General features: G+C 45.7%; 1 protein-coding gene across 2 annotated transcripts; it reads left to right on the forward strand.

Moving 5' to 3' along the window:
• Positions 1-233: 233 nt before the first annotated feature.
• LOC311121944 (methylmalonic aciduria type A protein, mitochondrial-like) lies at positions 234-8,289 on the forward strand. Of its 2 annotated transcripts, none has more exons than XM_084196372.1 (7): positions 234-675; positions 980-1,412; positions 1,701-1,823; positions 2,546-2,716; positions 2,984-3,069; positions 4,152-4,301; positions 7,623-8,289. In XM_084196372.1, the coding sequence occupies exons 2-7, from the start codon at positions 1,004-1,006 to the stop codon at positions 7,923-7,925; spliced, it is 1,242 nt and encodes a 413-aa protein (XP_084052498.1). In that variant the 5' UTR covers positions 234-675; positions 980-1,003; the 3' UTR covers positions 7,926-8,289. The 2 variants fall into 2 exon arrangements, with proteins under 2 accessions (XP_084052498.1, XP_084052499.1); XM_084196373.1 differs by having other exon boundaries at positions 480-675; positions 966-1,412.
• The last annotated feature ends 10,672 nt before the right edge of the window (positions 8,290-18,961 follow it).

Genomic DNA, 18,961 nt, shown 5'->3' on the forward strand with positions numbered 1-18,961 from the left:
CACGTGTACCTGTATGAAATAGGACAAATACTGTATAAGCACCCACAAAAGTATTACAACTCAAGACACTAACTTGAAATTGTATGGCCATAATGGCTGAAAATTGAAAAATTCATTCAGCCTAACATGCAAAATTGTGCCAGAGTTATCTATCCGTAGATAAATGCCACCACCGCGTGGCCTTGAGTAGTACTATTTATTCTAGAAAGGGGCGGTGTTTTACGTCACAGGAAGTAGGAAGTGAACGAAGCAAAAAAGCAAGACCCCACTGGGTTTCACTAGATAGCACAGCCACGAAGTCAAAATTGGCCATAGCGTAAAGATTTATGAAAACTAAAATTAGCTTTTTGGTCTTAATTGAAGGTTATGGCTAGGCATAAGGTTAGCAGTGTGGCTAAGGTTAGGGTTAAGGTTAGGGTTAGGTTTAATATCAAATGTTAAGAAGATCAATTGTAGAAATGGGCGGGGTTTATGACTTTGTGACAGCGGTAACTAGTGACGACCAAAACACTGGTAGGTCAACGTGTGATTGCTTTTGAGTAGCAAATGACAGAATTCTCCTTATTTTCTTTATTCCTAAATTAATACTCAGTTATGAAAGTGTTTGGAGCAATAGTAGAGGACAACAGCAAAGACGAACTAAACAGATTCATGTACAAATAGCTAGCTATTAAGGTGAGTTCTCCATTGTATGTACACGTTTTGTAACTGTTTAGCTATGGCTACTTGTCAGTCAGTTACCGGTGTATGTATGTATATATGCATATGTCCATTCGTTTCTACTGGCAGTATTTGCTCTTGAATGCCACAACCTCAAACAGTCTAAATAGCCCAAAGTGAGTGTCATAGAATAATCAGCAACAGCCTAGTTTTTGTTCTGCCTTGTTGAATTAACTGAAATGTGTCACAAATCTCTATTGAATGCCTGTTTATCATAGTGTCCTCTAACGTTACATCATTAACAGACTCTCTCCCCTAGAAAAGGGACCAGTGCCAGACAACCATGGGACCCTCAGTACTCTTTCCTCTCCTCCACCGCTTGTCCTCCCTCTCCCTCTTACGAACTGTCACCCCAACATGGGGCCGATGCCTCCTCCACCGTCTAGCCCCACCATCCTGCACTCGTACCCCCTCTTTCCCTGGGCTTAACTCCCAACACATCCGGAGTATGTGTGTGGAATCCACCCTAAGCCATATCAAGGAGCTGAGTCCACCAGAGCAGAGGCTGTTGAATAAACTGTATAAAGGACTAATCTCAGGTCAGCGGGCCAGTCTGGCTGAGTCCATTACCCTGGTGGAGACCCAGCACCCCAGGAAGAAAGAGCTGGCCCAGGTCCTGCTGCAGAGAGTACTGGCCTACAGGAAGGAGCAGGAGAAACAGAATGGAGGGAAACCCCTGGCCTTCAGAGTGGGTTAGTATGTGGATTTGTTATGTTCAACATTGTTGTGTCTATGCCCAGTACACAGAATGCACACAGACCTAATAATATGTGAACATTTAAACATCTGAACTAGTGGCTTGCTTAGAGTTGGACTACTTGAATTGGTGGGATGCAATGTGAGCTTTTTATTGAAGATTTTTCTATTCATACAATTGAGGTAGCTAAGTCTTAAAAGACCATATGGAGAAGAGTGTGGGCTTGATGTGCGAGCCTGTTTGTTCTCTGTGAGGTGACGTCTGTCTGTCTGTCTGTCTGTAGGTCTGTCTGGCCCACCCGGAGCTGGGAAGTCCACCTTCATTGAGGTGGTGGGGAAGATGCTCACAGGACAAGGACATAAAGTCTCGGTTCTGGCTGTCGACCCCTCATCCTGCACCACAGGAGGTATGTCTCTACATCATTCTACATATTCATTGCTATGTTTGTGAATGGTATTCCATGGGGCGGCGCACAATTGGCCCAGCGTCGTCCAGGGTAGGGGAGGGAATGGCCGGCAGGGATGTAGCTCAGTTGGTAGAGCATGGCGTTTGCAACGCCAGGGTTGTGGGTTCGATTCCCACGGGGGGCCAGTATAAAAAATAATGTATGCACTCACTAACTGTAAGTCGCTCTGGATAAGAGCGTCTGCTAAATGACTAAAATGTAATGTAAAATGTATTTCATCAGTGTTGTGGACTATATGTATTGGGTTAAATGGGTCCGTTAGAATGCGTTGTAATGCCAGACAGATTCTTACACCGTAATATATGAGATTTTGGAAACATTTACATAACTATTCCTCCTTATGCAATGTTGTTCAATATAGTTTCCTCACCACAAGAGGTTGGTGGCACCTTAATTGGGGAGAACGGGCTTCTGTTAATGACTGGAGCGGAGTTTGTGGAATGGTATCAAACACATGGTTTCCAGGTGTTTGATGCCATTCCATTTGCTCCGTTCCGGCCATTATTATGAGCCGTTCTCCCCTCAGCAGCCTCCTGTGTACCTCACATATATCTTCTTCAAACTAGGCAAAGGATTATTATTAAATATTGATAGCTATACTGATATACTACCACTTTTATACTTTGTGTTGGTGTTACGCGTAAATCCTCCCCTCTCTCCAGGGTCTCTGATGGGTGACAAGACTCGTATGACTGAGCTCTCCAGAGACATGAGCGCTTTCATCAGACCCTCCCCTACCTCTGGAACACTGGGGGGAGTCACCAGGACCACCAATGAGGCCATAGTACTCTGTGAGGGGGGCGGCTACGACATCGTTCTGGTAGAAACTGTAGGTGAGGAACCCAACAGATCAGTTGACTGTTTAAAAGCCTCAAAAGGAACAAATCTTCACCTGCGATAGGCCACCTGCACAGTTTTTATTGAACCAGATTTAGTCTCACTGTGATTCATGCTTTGCATCTTTCACATCACATGGTTTATAAAGTCTGAATGGTATGAAGAAGAAAATGATGAGATTACATAACATAGCTGATAAAGTTTATGAAGAAAATTCCTAGCGTTTCATAAATACTTAGTTTCATTGTGTGTTGTGTCCTCAGGTGTGGGCCAGTCAGAGTTTGCAGTGGCTGACATGGTGGACATGTTTGTGTTGCTGATCCCACCAGCAGGGGGCGATGAACTACAGGTCAGACAGGCTGCACCACCATCACCATCACACTCCCCAGTTACAATGCCATTAAAGAACCACTCTGTGATATTTACAGACATTTTTGATCATTTAAATGAATAATATATCCATTGATTCTTGATTAATATAAATGTCTCATGAGCTTAGTTCAACTCTTTAAAGTGCATCCCTGTTTCCTCGCTCCTTTCATATTTGGAAAAGAAACAAAATGGTTTCTTTCCACCCTGTTGTCTTCACTTATCCTTTCTCAGGATGCATTTTTAAGGATTCAAACAGGATCACAGACTGTGACTGTCCATCAATCAGTTTAGATATATAGACATAAGATTTACATCCAATTTCCCCTCTGGAAATCAATAAAGTTGATTCAAATCAAATCAAATTGTATTGGTCACATACACATATTTAGCACATGTTATTGCGGGTGTAGCGAAATGCTTGTATTTCTAGCTCCAACAGTACAGTAATATCTAACAATACACAACAATACACACAAATCTAAAAGTAAAAGAATGGAATTAAGAAATATTAGGATGAGAAATGTCGGAGTCCGGAGTATAAATATATATATATGTGTGTGATGCACAGGAGGTTGGTGGCACCTTAATTGGGGAGAACGGGTTCATGGTAATGACTGGAGCATAATAGGTGGATTGGGCTCAATTACATCACACACATGGCTTCCATTTGCTCCGTTCCGGCCATTATTATGAGCCGTTCTCCCCTCAGCAGCCTCCTGTGATGTGATGTATAGACACTATATGGATAGAATATCTAGTATATCTGAAGAATAGTATACGTACAACAATAGTTAAAGAGGATGGCCTTGACTAGAATACAGTATATACATATGAAATGGGTAAAACAGTATGTAAACATTATTAAAGTGACCAGTGTTCCATTATTAATGTGACCAGTGTTCCATTGTTAAAGTGACCAGTGTTCCATGACTATGTACATAGGGCAGCAGCCTCTAAGGTGCAGGGTAGAGTAACCGGGTGGTAGCCGTCTAGTGACAGTTTCTAAAGTTCAGGGCAGGGTACTGAATCTGAATCTGTGTGTGTCTTCTCTATTGCCAGGGCATTAAGCGAGGCATCATAGAGATGGCAGACCTGGTGGTGGTCACTAAAGCAGACGGAGACCTGTTAATTCCAGCCAGGAGAATCCAGGCAGAGTACACCAGTGCTCTGAAACTGCTCAGGAAGAAATCAAAGTCCTGGAACCCTAAGGTGGGTAGTATTGGGTTTAATGTTTTTTGTCTGAGGGGTAGTAGGAAGGGGTAAAACGTATATAAAAGTGCTTCAAATAGCTGCTCAGGAAGAAGTCCAAGACCAGGAACGTGGTTAGTTTTGGGTTATGTGTGTTTATGCTCATACTTTCATTCGCACAGAATTAAGAAATAAAACCCCAAAATGATCAATAAATGCATACCTACAAAAATGCATGTGACAAAAAATTGCAAAACATGACATAATCCATGTTACCTGTTACCTGGGGAATAGAACTCCAGGCAACATGGTGTTGGAACCTGATATTTTTCCTCATTTCCTCTATTGGAGAGATGTGTTACATTTCCACTGATAATCCTTTTTTGGCGCCCATAACTCTCCGCGCGCGCACCCACATCACCAGAGCCGACAGGCCGTCCCACTGCACAACGAGGTCAGCTGACCCGGGGGAGGGGGATAATGTGATGTCATCATCAGGGCACTCTAGTCTGTCGCAGTGTTCCGGGGGTGGGGAGAGGGCGCTCTCTGCATGCCTCCCCACCCTGGGCTAGCGTTGTCTCTTTGTCTCTTTGTCTCAGACCGACCGCGGCCCAATGCAGCATCTGCCCACCTGGCACCCTGCCAAAGTCCCCTACCGCCACCCACACACCCTTCCTCTACCTCCCCACCCACCCTTCCTCTACCTCCCCACTCTGAATACAGAGCTGCTGTGTCATGTATTTTCCTGATTAGCAGCCCACCCACTCAGATAAAAGGCTCCCAGACCTGTCTCGCTCTCTGGTTCTCTTTCTCTGTCTCTCGGTCTCGCTCTCTCTCTCTGTTTTTCTGTCTCCATTTTTCTCTCCACCTCTTTCTCTCCATCTCAACTCTCTTTTTCTGTCTCAATTTCTCTCTCTCTCTCGCTCTCTGGCCCTGTTCCTCTCTCCACTAGTACCAGAGGCAGCAACACTTACTTCAGGACAGGAGATCTCCACCACAGTGATTTTTAATGGGTCTCCACATGATTCCTCCTCTGCCAGATCTCAATATTAGGTTAAGGGGAGATGGCACTTTGGAAGGCTCCCTTCTAGCAGATTAATCATTTTGACTGTAACTTTGTAAGACATTTCTACAGTAGTTCACCATGTCTATTGGCACACTTGAATTGTAACTAGACCAATTAGAAATGACAAGATATAATACAGCTTGATAGTGTGTTGTACTATAGAATGACCCCTATATCATTGTACCATTGAGATATGACTTAACAGTTTCCTTTTTGTAGTGCCGTCACTCTCATTCAAGCACTGGTCAATACTGAGTTGTTTAGTCCTTAAATCACTGGTGTTGTCTGAACAGGCCTGAGGTGAATATGTGAATACAGAGACCCCACTGGGTGTGAGATATCTGTGGTGTGTTACTGTGCCTGCATGGGCGTGTGGGGGATTGATTACCAACTACATGGGGGTCCACACGTGTGTGTGCGTGCATTCGCGTGTTCGTGCGTGCTTGTGTGTGTTCATATACACTACCAGTCAAAAGTTTGGACACACCTACTCATTCAAGGGTTTTTCTTTATTTTTACATTATAGAATAATAGTGAAGACATCAAAACTATGAAATAACACATATGGAATCATGTAGTAACCCAAAAAGTGTTAAACTAATACAATTATATGTTATATTTCAAATTCTTCAAATAGCCACCCTTTGCCTTGATGACAGCTTTGCACACTCTTGGCATTCTCTCAACCAGCTTCGTGAAGTAGTCACCTGGAATGCATTTCAATTAACAGGTGTACCTTCTTAAAAGTTAATTTGTGGAATTTCTTTCCTTCTTAATGCATTTGAGCCAATCAGTTGTGTTGTTACAAGGTAGGGGGGGGGGGGTATACAGAAGATAGCCCTATTTGGTAAAAGACAAAGTCCATATTATGGCAAAACACCTCAAATAAGCAAAGAGAAACGACAGTCCATCATTACTTTAAGACTAGAAGGTCAGTCAATACAGAACATTTCAAGAACTTTGAACTTTTCCTCAAGTGCAGTCGTAAAAACCATCAAGCGCTATGATGAAACTGGCTCTCATGAGGACCACCACAGGAATGGAAGACCCAGAGTTACCTCTGCTGCAGAAGATAAGTTCATTAGAGTTACCAGCCTCAGTAATTGCAACCCAAATAAATGCTTCACAGAGTTCAAGTCACAGACACATCTCAACATCAACTGTTCAGAAGAGACTGTGGGAATCAGGCCTTCATGGTCGAATTGCTGCAAAGAAACCACTACTAAAGGACACCAATAAGAAGAAGAGACCTGCTTGGGCCAAGAAACACGAGCAATGGACATTAGTTTGGTTCCAAACGCTGTGTCTTTAGGACGTGGGGTGGTTGAACGGATGATCTCGGCATGTGTATTTCCCACCGTAAAGCATGGAGGAGGAGGTGTTATGGTGTGGGGGTGCTTTGCTGGTGACACTGTCTGTGATTTATTTAGAATTCAAGGCACACTTAACCAGCATGGCTACCACATCATTCTGCAGCAATACGCCATCCCATCTGGTTTGGGCTTAGTGGGACTATCATTTGTTTTTCAACAGGACAATGACCCAACACACCTCCAGGCTGTGTAAGGGCAATTTTACCAAGAAGGAGAATGATGGAGTGCTGCATCAGATGACCTGGCCTCCACAATCCCCCGACCTCAACCCAATTGAGATGGTTTGGGATGAGTCGGACGGCAGGGTGAAGGAAAAGCAGCCAACAAGTGCTAAGCATATGTGGGAACTCCTTCAAGACTGTTGGAAAAGCATTCCAGGTGAAGCTGGTTGAGAGAATGCCAAGCGTGTGCACAGCTGTCATCAAGGCAAAGGGTGGCTATTTGAAGAATCTCAAATATAAAATATATTTTGATTTGTTTAACACTTTTTGGGTTACTACATGATTCCATGTGTTATTTCATCGTTTTGATGTTTTCACTATTATTCTACAATGTAGAAAATAGTAAAAATAAAGAAAAACCCTTGAATGAGTAGGTGTGCCCAAACCTTTGACTGGTGCTGTATGTGAGAGTGTCTGCCAGTGTATGTCTGTATGCACTGTGTGTGTGGGCTTGTGTTACTATCTTCGTGGGTACCGGAAATCCCAAAAGGACGAAGGGTATTTTAAGCATAGGGTTAAGGTTAGGGTAAGGGTTAGGGAAAATAGGTTTTTGCATGGAAATACATTTGAGGTCCCCACAAGGATAGTAGAACATGCTGTGTGTGTGTGTGTGTGTGTGTGCGCTTACTGGTCCCTAACCATATATGCTGGTTGTGTCTGTGTGTATGGTTCTCCCCACCAGGTAGTGCGTGTGTCATCCCAGACAGGCGAGGGCGTACCAGAGCTGTGGGGTAAGATGGAGGCGTTCCGCTCAGCCACCCTGTCCAGCGGGGACTTCCAGACCAAACGTAGGGCCCAGCACAAGGTGTGGATGTGGAGCCTGATCAAGGAGAATGTCCTAAGGCACTTCCAGGAACACCCTGCCGTCAGGGGGGAGCTACCCAAGCTAGAGGACAGGGTCACCAGGGGAGCTATATCACCGGGCCTGGCGGCTGATCTGTTACTGAAGGCCTTCACCTCCTCCTCTTCCTCCTCCTCACAGTGACCTTCTAGCCGAAGTGGAGATCTACTACCAACAGCATTATCCATATACTGTAACATTGATTACTCTTCTCGCCTTGTCTCTCAGATCACTGCTCTGTAAGGACCATTTATTGGTGAAAGCAAGATGGTGTCAAGCTTTCACCTATCAGTGTCCATCTAAATGAGAGAAGGGAAGGAATAGTAGATATTGGTCCCCCTCCCAACTCCACACAGCACACACTGCCTTCAAATTGAAACACTGACCTACTTACTAATACAAGAGACTGGACATTGCGGTTTATCGGTTTGTACTTGAAGAGTATCAATGGATGCAGTTTTATAGATTTTTCAGAATCGATGGGTTGAATAAATTATGAAATGAATTAGATAGTTGTGGACGTTTTCTGTTAATGACATGTTTGTGTGGGGAAGTAGCTGCTACACAATGGCTAGGAAGCTTCTGAACATTACAACTTTTAATACAAACTTCATATATTATTCCCATTGATTGTGGAACATTTTAAATGTAATCCAGCCAAAATTACCTGAGTTTCGCAATGAAGCCTCTTGGCCACTTGATGTCCCCCTAACTCCACAACCTCATCTAAACCATTATCATAATGACTGGCCTGAGAGCCACCCTCCTCCCTCCCCGCTCCTCCCCTCAGGATGTGCTGGGTGACAGGTCACAGAAAGGCTGCTAGGATACCAGATCCCTCTTCCCTGGAGCTCTGAGGACACCATGGTAATCCTTCACATCCATCCTCCATGCCAGTCAGAGCCTGGCTTCTAGCAGACACTAGGCGACCTACCTACTGCTGGGCAGAGGAATGATCAAAGAGACAATAGTATTATCATAAAGCGTCAGTTACACCGGCGCAGTAGGCATCAACCTCATTGTGCAGTGCCACTGTAAAGGATGTCCAGGACAGTCTACATACAGTGGGGAAAAACTGCTTCTATGCTGCAGTCCATAGCCACAAACCTCTGTTTGTTGTTAGGAAAGAATCCCTCGATTCTTAGTCAAATCCGTCCCAGTCCCCCCCATTTATTCCATCCACTTCAAGCTTTCCTTGATCGTTTACATCTGTCTGTTCCGGAGGAGTGAGCCCCAGCCTCCAGAGTGTCTCTCTGCTCGCAGGTTGGCGGTCGTTTGCTCCTGTCTGCGCCTGGAAGAAGACTGCCCCCTGAATGCAGATGGATTCATTAGGCTTGAATAACACCCTTCTCCTTCATCAAGCTGTCTCTCTCACACACACTGTACCACTCTAGGGAACAGTCAGTCCCAGCTTCATCTCTGGACACACACACACACACACACACACACACACACACACAGTGTACACTAGGCTCCAGTGTAAACACCCTGATGCGGTTTCTCAGTGGAAAGATTAACTCAAGTGCTGTCGTATCATGTTCAATGTTCAGCCATTTTAGCCCAAACACAGACCAGTCCACATGTGTTTACCATTTAGAGCCATTTCTTTCATGTAAGCACAGGACCTGGACACGATCTTTGATGGGGTTGGAGGGGGATTTTTTATTTCTCAAGACTTGGATTGATATATTTTCTGTCCGTCAGCGCGGCGGTCCATCCCCACATTTTCATCCAAACCCAGCTGCACTTGACATCTGCAAATGATGACTAATTACAAAACAATGTAATCATTATGAATGGTTAGTAGTATAGAGCATTGTTGTAGAGACACGACAGTCAGATTCCTGTGTGTTGTTTCTATGACTAAAGACAACCAAGTCTTATTGTTATAAATGGTAGTGTAGACATTGTTGTGGTGACAGACCTATGCAGTCTGTTGTTGCTGCTGGTCTACAGAACCATGTCTTAGAATTCTGAATGGTTAGTATGAAGCATTGTTGTGGTAACTTGTGTGTAGTGCTAGACAGAGACCTAGGGCTCTATTCAATCTGTATCGCGGAAATTCAGCGCTAAAGCCCAATTTGAAAATTAAAGGCAATGTTCCCAAGTTGGCGGAGACGGTAAACGCTGCATATGTCGGCTCAATTGTAAATTACCTTTCCATTTCTATCACGAAATCTGTAACGCTTCAGCGATTAGGATTGAAAAGAACCCCTAGGTGGTTGTTGTTTTGCTGTTGGTCCTGCTGGTGTTGTATTTGGGTATGTTGTCTGCTCTGATCAGAGCGAGTGGGATGCGTGACACTGAATGAAATGTCACCTGGGCCCTCCCACCATGCTAACGCTGGGCTCTTTCTCGCTGTGTGTGTGTGTGTGTGTGTGTGTGTGTGTGTAGTGTGGCTGCTGGTCATGGTCTGCCGATCCACAAAGCCTCTCCTTCCCTGCTGTTTTGTCTCTCCTCGTCTCCCCACAGTTCCCCCTGCTCACACACACACACACACACACACACCCTTCCCTGACACACACTCCTCCCGCCCGCCCGGTCGCTCCGACTCGGCTGGCTGCTCGGCCGTCTCTCTCGTGACAGATGAGTGTGTGTGTGAAGCATTTCATTCAGGCTCACGGCTCAGTTTCAAGACCGCTGTAAAACGACCCACAGACACTAGTAGGGATGGATTGGACTGGCGAGAGCAGAGAGGATGGAGGGTGTGTGTGTATGATTTGTGCTTTTTTGTTGTTTGTGTGCTCACCCTCTAAGAAATCCCCTCATTACACCATACCGTCTCTCTCTCTCTCTCCTCTAGTAGTAGACCCCTAGTGGCTGGTGGACATGTCTTGCGATATTAAAAGGAGTGTAGGGTTAATCTATCTATATGGTGTCTACTTATGGACGATGAGACACTGATTGGCTAGTTTTTATGGTGTCTCACTACCAGTCTGAGTGGGGTCTAGTCATTCTACTGAACATAGTAGGCAGAGCATGGTGGTAAATAGTATGATGGGGCCCCTCGGGTGGTCAGCTAGTGTGAGTCTCCCCCTTTTATTAAAGCGCCTGAGGGAAACTCATTCTCATCCACACTCACTAATTCTTCCACACACAGACCTGTGTTTGCTGTGTGTAATTTGCTGGCTCGCCCGCCTGCTGCCTATGGGCCTGGGGATGATGATGATCTACATGTGGAGAGAGATGGAGAGCAGGAGTCTTCCTTGGCGCCCAGTAATTGGACTTTAGAAGCCGATAGGGTGAACTTGATTGACCTCTGGTAATGGATTTGAGTGAATAATTATTTGTAGTTATGGTTGGAAGATGATATCGGAGGGAGTGAGAGAGAAGGATGAATCCCACTGTGTGAGTCACCACTGCCGTAGAAGAGAGAGAGACGGTGCTGCCAGCACTCAATTAATGAAATCCAGCTGCTTAGGCTCCCCGCGCACACTGCCTGATAAAACAACGCCCTGGCGGTCTGGTCAGGAAAAAGGGTTATCTCACTCTGCCCCTTTCCAGCCAAAACTACCGACCCATCACCCTCCTCGATTGCATTGTTAAAATCTTAAAGTCCACCCCACTCCAGACTCCAGGTAAAAGAGTCCATTGTTGGTGGTGGTGCTTAGCATTTGCACGTGTGTGTGTTAGCTTATCTTAGCATAGCCAGCGGCCGCCATGATAATATAACCTAATGAAAGCGATTCTCAAGATGGCAGCCAGCGCCATTCCGCGCCACCTCAGGACACAGAAGGCAATCACTCTTAATCCACAGTCTAATTGACCTGGCTGTGCCTCCTCTGGGCCTAAGTGAATTCAGCTGTTCGATTACTGCGGGCCAATAATCGGTCTCTACTACCCTGAGAATGGCTGGAACAACATTTGACCGACTGAGATGTCTTGTTTAAACAAAAGGAGGTCCGATGAGACCTGGCGGACACAGTGCATCTTTCAAAAGGTGGATGGATGTCTTGGACCCGGTCTCCTCCCTCTGGTGTGTGTGTGTGTGTGTATCTGTTAGGACTCAGTGTTCTCTGGCAGAGACAGAGACATCAACCCAGGCAGAGAGGTTCTGGCTTGGCAACTCTCCCCCTCCCCTCTCATCTCTCTCTGCCTCTCCCCCTCCCCTCTCTGCCTCATCTCTCTGCCTTGAGAGGCTGTGTCCTAGATCAGTGGTATGCAGGGTGAAAATCAGCCCTCTCGTCTCCCTTGCTCAAGCTACTAGCTCCCCCTTATTATCTCTGGCTGTACTCTCTCACTAGCCCTCATCCCCCTCTCATCTCCTCTATCCCCCTCTCTCTCTCTATCCATCCTTCACTCCCCCCCATCCCTCTCTCCTGGTCCTGCTGCCCTCTTGCCAGTCGCTATTATCAGTGTCTTTCCAGTGGTCCCTCCAGGCTGGGCTCCAGACAGACCATGTTTTGACAGGCAGTGTCTTTCCAGTGGTCTCTCCAGGCTGGACTCCAGACAGACCATGTTTTGACAGGCAGTGTCTTTCCAGTGGTCCCTCCAGGCTGGGCTCCAGACAGACCATGTTTTGACAGGCAGTGTCTTTCCAGTGGTCTCTCCAGGCTGTGCTCCAGACAGACCATGTTTTGACAGGCAGTGTCTTTCCAGTGGTCCCTCCAGGCTGGGCTCCAGACAGACCATGTTTTGACAGGCAGTGTCTTTCCAGTGGTCCCTCCAGGCTGGGCTCCAGACAGACCATGTTTTGACAGGCAGTGTCTTTCCAGTGGTCTATCCATGCTGGGCTCCAGACAGACCATGTTTTGACAGGCAGTGTCTTTCCAGTGGTCTATCCATGCTGGGCTCCAGACAGACCATGTTTTGACAGGCAGTGTCTTTCCAGTGGTCTCTCCAGGCTGGGCTCCAGACAGACCATGTTTTGACAGGCAGCATCTTTCCAGTGGTCTCTCCAGGCTGGGCTCCAGACAGACCATGTTTTGACAGGCAGTGTCTTTCCAGTGGTCTCTCCAGGCTGGGCTCCAGACAGACCATGTTTTGACAGGCAGTGTCTTTCCAGTGGTCTCTCCAGGCTGGGCTCCAGACAGACCATGTTTTGACAGGCAGTGTCTTTCCAGTGGTCTCTCCAGGCTGGGCTCCAGACAGACCATGTTTTGACAGGCAGTGTCTTTCCAGTGGTCTCTCCAGGCTGGGCTCCAGACAGACCATGTTTTGACAGGCAGTGTCTTTCCAGTGGTCTCTCCAGGCAGGGCTCCAGACAGACCATGTTTTGACAGGCAGTGTCTTTCCAGTGGTCTCTCCAGGTTGGGCTCCAGACAGACCATGTTTTGACAGGCAGTGTCTTTCCAGTGGTCTCTCCAGGCAGGGCTCCAGACAGACCATGTTTTGACAGGCAGTGCTGGACTACACTCCTTCACGGCTGCATACAGAGGTCAGCCTGTCACACCTCCTCCGCTACATACAGACACTCTATACACACACTCTATACACACACACTCTCTCAATTTCAATTTTCAATTTAAGGGCTTTATTGGCATGGGAAACGTATGTTAACATTGCCAAAGCAAGTGAAGTAGATAGTAAACAAAAGTGAAATAAACAATAAATATTAACAGTAAACATTACACTCAGAAGTTCCAAAAGAATAAAGACATTTCAAATGTCATATTATGTATAAATATATATATATATATATATATATTAGTGTTGTAACAATGTGCAAATAGTTAAAGTACAAATGGGAAAATAAATAAACATAAATATTTGTTCTTCACTGGTTGCCCTTGTTCTTGTGGCAACAGGTCACAAATCTTGCTGCTGTGATGGCACACTGTGGTTTTTCACCCAGTAGATAAGGGAGTTATTCAAAATTGGGTTTGTTTTCGAATTCTTTGTGGATCGCTGTAATCTGAGGGAAATATGTGTCTCTAATATGGTCATACATTTGGCAGGAGGTTAGGAAGTGCAGCTCAGTTTCCACCTCATTTTGTGGGCAGTGTGCACATAGCCTGTCTTCTCTTGAGAGCCAGGTCTGCCTACGGCGGCCTTTCTCAATAGCAAGGCTATGCTCACTGAGTCTGTACATAGTCAAAGCTTTCCTTAAGTTTTGGTCAGTCACAATGGTCAGGTATTCTGCCACTGTGTACTCTATCAGGACCAGCTTACTTAGGGGACTCTTCTCCAAGTTCATCTCTCTGTAGGTGATGGCTTTGTAATGGAAGGTTTGGGAATCGCTTCCTTTTAAGTGGTTATAGAATTTAACTGCTCTTTTCTGGTATTTGATAATTAGCGGGTATTGGCCTAATTCTGCTCTGCATGCATTATTTGGTGTTTTACGTTGTACACAGTGGATGTTTTTGCAGAATTCTGCATGCAGAGTCTCAATTTGGTGTTTGTCCCATTTTGTGAATTCTTGGTTGGTGAGCGGACCCCAGACCTCACAACCATAAATCTCTCTCTCTCTCTCTACTGTGTAGGGAAAACTACAAGACAGTTCCCTGCACGCCACAATCCCAGACTCCGCTAAATTGAGTCATGCAGAGTGGCAGAAGAAGAACGGTACAATCTTGTATTTTATTCCACTGTGCTTTGAGCCCAGTGTCTTTTATGATGGAGGGATTAATGCTACAGCACTTAAAGCCCTGGCAACTAGCAAAAAGTGTTCTAGGGTGCGTCCCAAATGGTACCCTATTCCCTATATAGTGTACTACCTTTGACCAAGGGCTCTAGCCAAAAGTAGTGCACTATATAGGGAATATGGTGCCATTTGGGACGGAAGCTAGTTTTTCCGTTCTGGCTTGGAGGAGTGGAGGAGGTTTATATTGGATAGTTGCTATTAACTACCAATAGACTGCACTCTGCCTTGCCCTCTCCTTGTGTTAATGACCACTCAGTGCTGCTGCCCTGGGGTAACCTTGCCCTCTGCTGGACTGGGTCAGCCAAGCACCAGACCCTCCAAACTACTAGGCTACCACTCAAACCTGGTTAAGATAACTGCACACGCTTGTTTGCCTGGGTTTTTGGTGAACATTATCTGAAAATTGGGCTATATGAAAGTATCAAAAAATATTCATACTCATAAAAATGCACCATTTATTATGCAGTGTGTTTTGGTCTGGTTCACTAATGGCCGGTAATGGATACAGCCCATTCTCCACCCAGCCCTACCAGGGTCATATTCATCAGGGTATACCGTAGCAAAACGTTTTGCAACAGAAAATAGAAACTAGTGTTTCCTAGTGTTTCAGCTAGTCCATCCCTGTTTCAGTCCGTTTTTGTTCCGTTTGATGCCTAATGAACACGACCCTGTTCTGCCCACTGAGGTGACAAGATGGCAGCTGAGCTCTGCTCCCTGGTAGTTGATCACTGGCCGTTTTACTGCCCTGGCATGTTCCTGGCTCCTTTCTCTGCTCCGGGGGCAAGGTGGGGATGGCCCACAGTAAAAGCTGTGGCCATGGCTGGCGAAGCTGGCTTTATCACGTCACGTTGACATGTCAGGGAGCCGTGCCAGGGCAGTGGGCACCGCCGTGACTCATTGTTCCCGCCACGTCCCGCTCTCGCTGGACAAGTGGCGTGGGAGCAGGCAGAGCGGGTGACGGGGCGAGTTAGCGCCTGGTGGCAGATGGGCAGGGTAACCGGTGCCAGCCACACTGGACCACTGGTCTGGCAACTGGACACAGACTGACTGGACAGCCGGACGTGGCGTTTTTCTGGCACGAGGATATGGGCCAGGTGTCTCCCTCCAGCAGCAAGCTGTGTGTGTGTCAGAGAGGAGAGGAATGTGCTAGTATGCATCATTTAACATTACCACCTAAATGAATCCATGCTAGCAGTGTGTTTATGAGAGAGAGAGAGAGAGAGAGCGAGAGAGGGAGCGAATGCCCCATTTTATACTGCTGACCGAAGCCAACCTTACTGTACAGGCAGGACATTAATCTTAGGAAAATAAAATAAATCAAGTTTGGTTTAGAAAAGAGCTGTCAGTCTAATTGTTGTGATAACCATTGTGGTACTCTCAGGGCGTCTGTTGAAAGTCAGTGCCATGGAATGTACACTCATCGACATCCAAACATGCTATGGCCCTGAGAACTGACTGAGAGAGAGCTCTTGTGTGGCGGAGGAAGGTCTCCCTATAGGATGGCCTTTACAGATGGTACATGCCCTACTTGTATTATTCTGCCTGGATTTCATGGTGGACTGCAGTGAGAAACAAGTGAGATTTGAGTTTCGAAGTCCAGCCATTCCTGCTATTGACCTTTAGTGGTGTAACTTGCTATTTTATGCTTGAACATAGTAGTGTAATACTTTGATCTCCAATAGAAGTGGTTATTGTTGTTTCTCACAATTAGCCTAAATCACACCCAAAAGCAGAATGCAGGCTACCTACTGAAATGAAAGAGCAAGGCTGGCATTTGCAGTAAACAGAAATCCCTCCAAGAATCCATATTTATCTGTTAAACGACAGGGGAGATATTGAGAATGGAAAGAGCCCAGTTTGAAAAACGACTTCGCCCTTCAGCTTGTGTGTCTCTCTCTCCACCAATGAGGGTTAAATGACTATCTGGGCACCTTGGCAACCATCGCTGTGCTGCTCCTGAGTCGCCACCTACATCTGGACTGGCTGAACTTAGACTGTAGCGGAAGCTTGTGTTTATTTGTTAGTTGTACTGTGCCAGTGCCACCTCTGCCTGTCTGTCTGTTTTGGTAAGGAAACCAATGTGATATCTGACATTGGTACATTATATTTTCAGAACAATGCTGGTATAAACATGTTCTGTTACTGTAGTCATTGTGATATGTGTGTGTAATTGGGAATCTGATTAACCAAGATATGTAACCCTCCCAGCAAAGACAGTACATTACATTACATTTTAGTCATTTAGCAGACGCTCTTATCCAGAGTGACTTAGAGTTAGTGAGTGCATACATTATTTTTAGTAATTTTTTTTTTTCATACTGGCCCCCCGTGGGAATCAAACCCACAACCCTGGCGTTGCAAACGCCATGCTCTACCAACTGAGCTACATCCCTGCCGACCATTCCCTCCCCTACCCTGGACGACGCTGGGCCAATTGTGCGCCGCCCCAGTACAGTATGAAGATAGGCCGAAACTGCGTCTCCAATAGAAATCCTCGATCACACTTGTAGGTGATGTCATGTTGACGTTGGCTAGCTAAGCTCATGCGCAGAAAACACATCATCGGGTCTAACGGTTGTCTCGGACCGAACTGCGCAAGTGCAGGCCGTCAAATCAATGGCACTCCTTTGATATAAAGTTGTTTTTGACGGAAATTAAAACATGTCAGTGTCACTTTCACGAGGTTGAAGTAATAACATGCTTGACTAGAGCAGGGGTAATAACTGACCAATGCAGGGCTGATGCTTGACTAGGGCAGGGCTTCCCAAACATGGTCCTGGGGTCCCACCTAGGTGCACGTTTTGGTTTTTGCCCTAGCACTACACAGCTGATTCAAATGATCAAAGCTTGATGATGAGTTGTTTATTTGAATCAGCTGTGTAGTTCTAGGGCAAAAACCAAAATGTGCACCCATGGGGGGCCCCAGAAACCCTGGACTAGGGGAGGGTTGAGGAGGAGGGGTGACACTTGACTAGTGCAGGTTTGATACTTGACTAGGAGAGGGTTGACGCTTGACTTGTGCAGGGTCTAGTGGCGCAGCGGTCTAAGGCACTGCATCTCAGTGCTTGAGGCGTCACTACAGACCCCCTGGTTCGATTCCAGGCTGTATCACAACCGGCCGTGATTGGGAGTCCCATAGGGCGGCGCACAATTGGCCCAGCGTCGTCCGGGTTTGGCCTGTGTAGGCCGTCATTGTAAATAAGAATTTGTTCTTAACCGACTTGCCTAATTAAATCAAGGTTAAATAATAAATAAATACAATTGACTGGGAGAGGTCTGAGGAGGAGGAAGTTCCTAATATGTATACCTTACGGTCAGCTTGTATTCAGGTTGATGTTTCCCACTGGGCACAGACGTCTATTCCATGTTGGTTCAACATAATTTCATTAAAATGATGTGGAAACAACATTGATTCACCCAGTGTTATTGTCCTGAGTCTTGCCTGGAGACTGAACTTAGCAATTTCCCCTTAGATAGGCAACATTGGGTTTATTGTAAAAATTAATGAAAACAAAAATGTGCTTTTTTTTGTCTTCATTTAAGGTTAGGGTTTGGCATTAGGGTTAGCAGTGTGGTTAAGGTTAGGGTTTGGCATTAGGGTTAGCAGTGTGGTTAAGGTTAGGGTTTGGCATTAAGGTTAGCAGTGTGGTTAAGGTTAGGGTTTGGCATTAGGGTTAGCAGTGTGGTTAAGGTTAGGGTTTGGCGTTAGGGTTAGCAGTGTGGTTAAGGTTAGGGTTTGGCGTTAGGGTTAGCAGTGTGGTTAAGGTTAGGTTTGAAATCCGATTTTATGATATTGTGGCTGTGCCAGCTAGTGACCACTTTGCAGAGCCGCCTCCAGAACAATTCATTGCATGAAACGCTAACCTGCCTTGTAGGCTACTGTATAATGATCCGGATGGTGGGCATGAAATACTCATGGATGATATCTCCACACTCCACAGCAGTCTTATATGACATATAGGTCATTTATCCAAGATGGGAATACAAGATGTCCGACTTGCCCAAAAATGTGTTTTATCGTGTACGTACAACGACTAGACCTGACATCTGGATGGATGCGATCCAAGTTAATTTGTTTGACCCGCTCTCCTCTTAAATGAGAATTGATGGTAGGATTCCCAATGTCTTGATTGGAAGACAAACGAGCATGGGGCGGTCCCGTAATTGATTGAAGACAGCAATTCGATTAGGCTAATTGAAATGCATTGTAGAAATCATTAGATGCTCAAGTACATGGGATCATTTAAAACACTACTAACCAGGCAGTGATCAGGTCTCAATGCAAATAGGAAGGATTCTATTAAAGATGGTGGTTTCTGTTCCTAAACATTTCTGTTCAACACAGTAGCGGTGCGTGGGTAAAATTACCAGGAAAGCCAGAAAAAAAGCCATATTACAACCTACGTGTTGTGATAATTGTGTGGCTAGCGTTAGTTAGTTCATATGCCTTGTGACTGTGATATATAGGCCTAAGGCCGAGACAATAAGAAAACACAGTGGCAGAATAAATTCAACCACACCTTTGTTTCATCACAAAACCGGATAGCAACCTCTGTCCGGTGAAGTCCACAAAGCATATTGCATGTAGAGTAACAGA

The sequence above is a fragment of the Coregonus lavaretus genome, assembly GCF_964263955.1.
Source record: "Coregonus lavaretus genome assembly, contig: HAP1_SCAFFOLD_1604, whole genome shotgun sequence".
Taxonomy (NCBI): Eukaryota; Metazoa; Chordata; class Actinopteri; order Salmoniformes; family Salmonidae; genus Coregonus; species Coregonus lavaretus.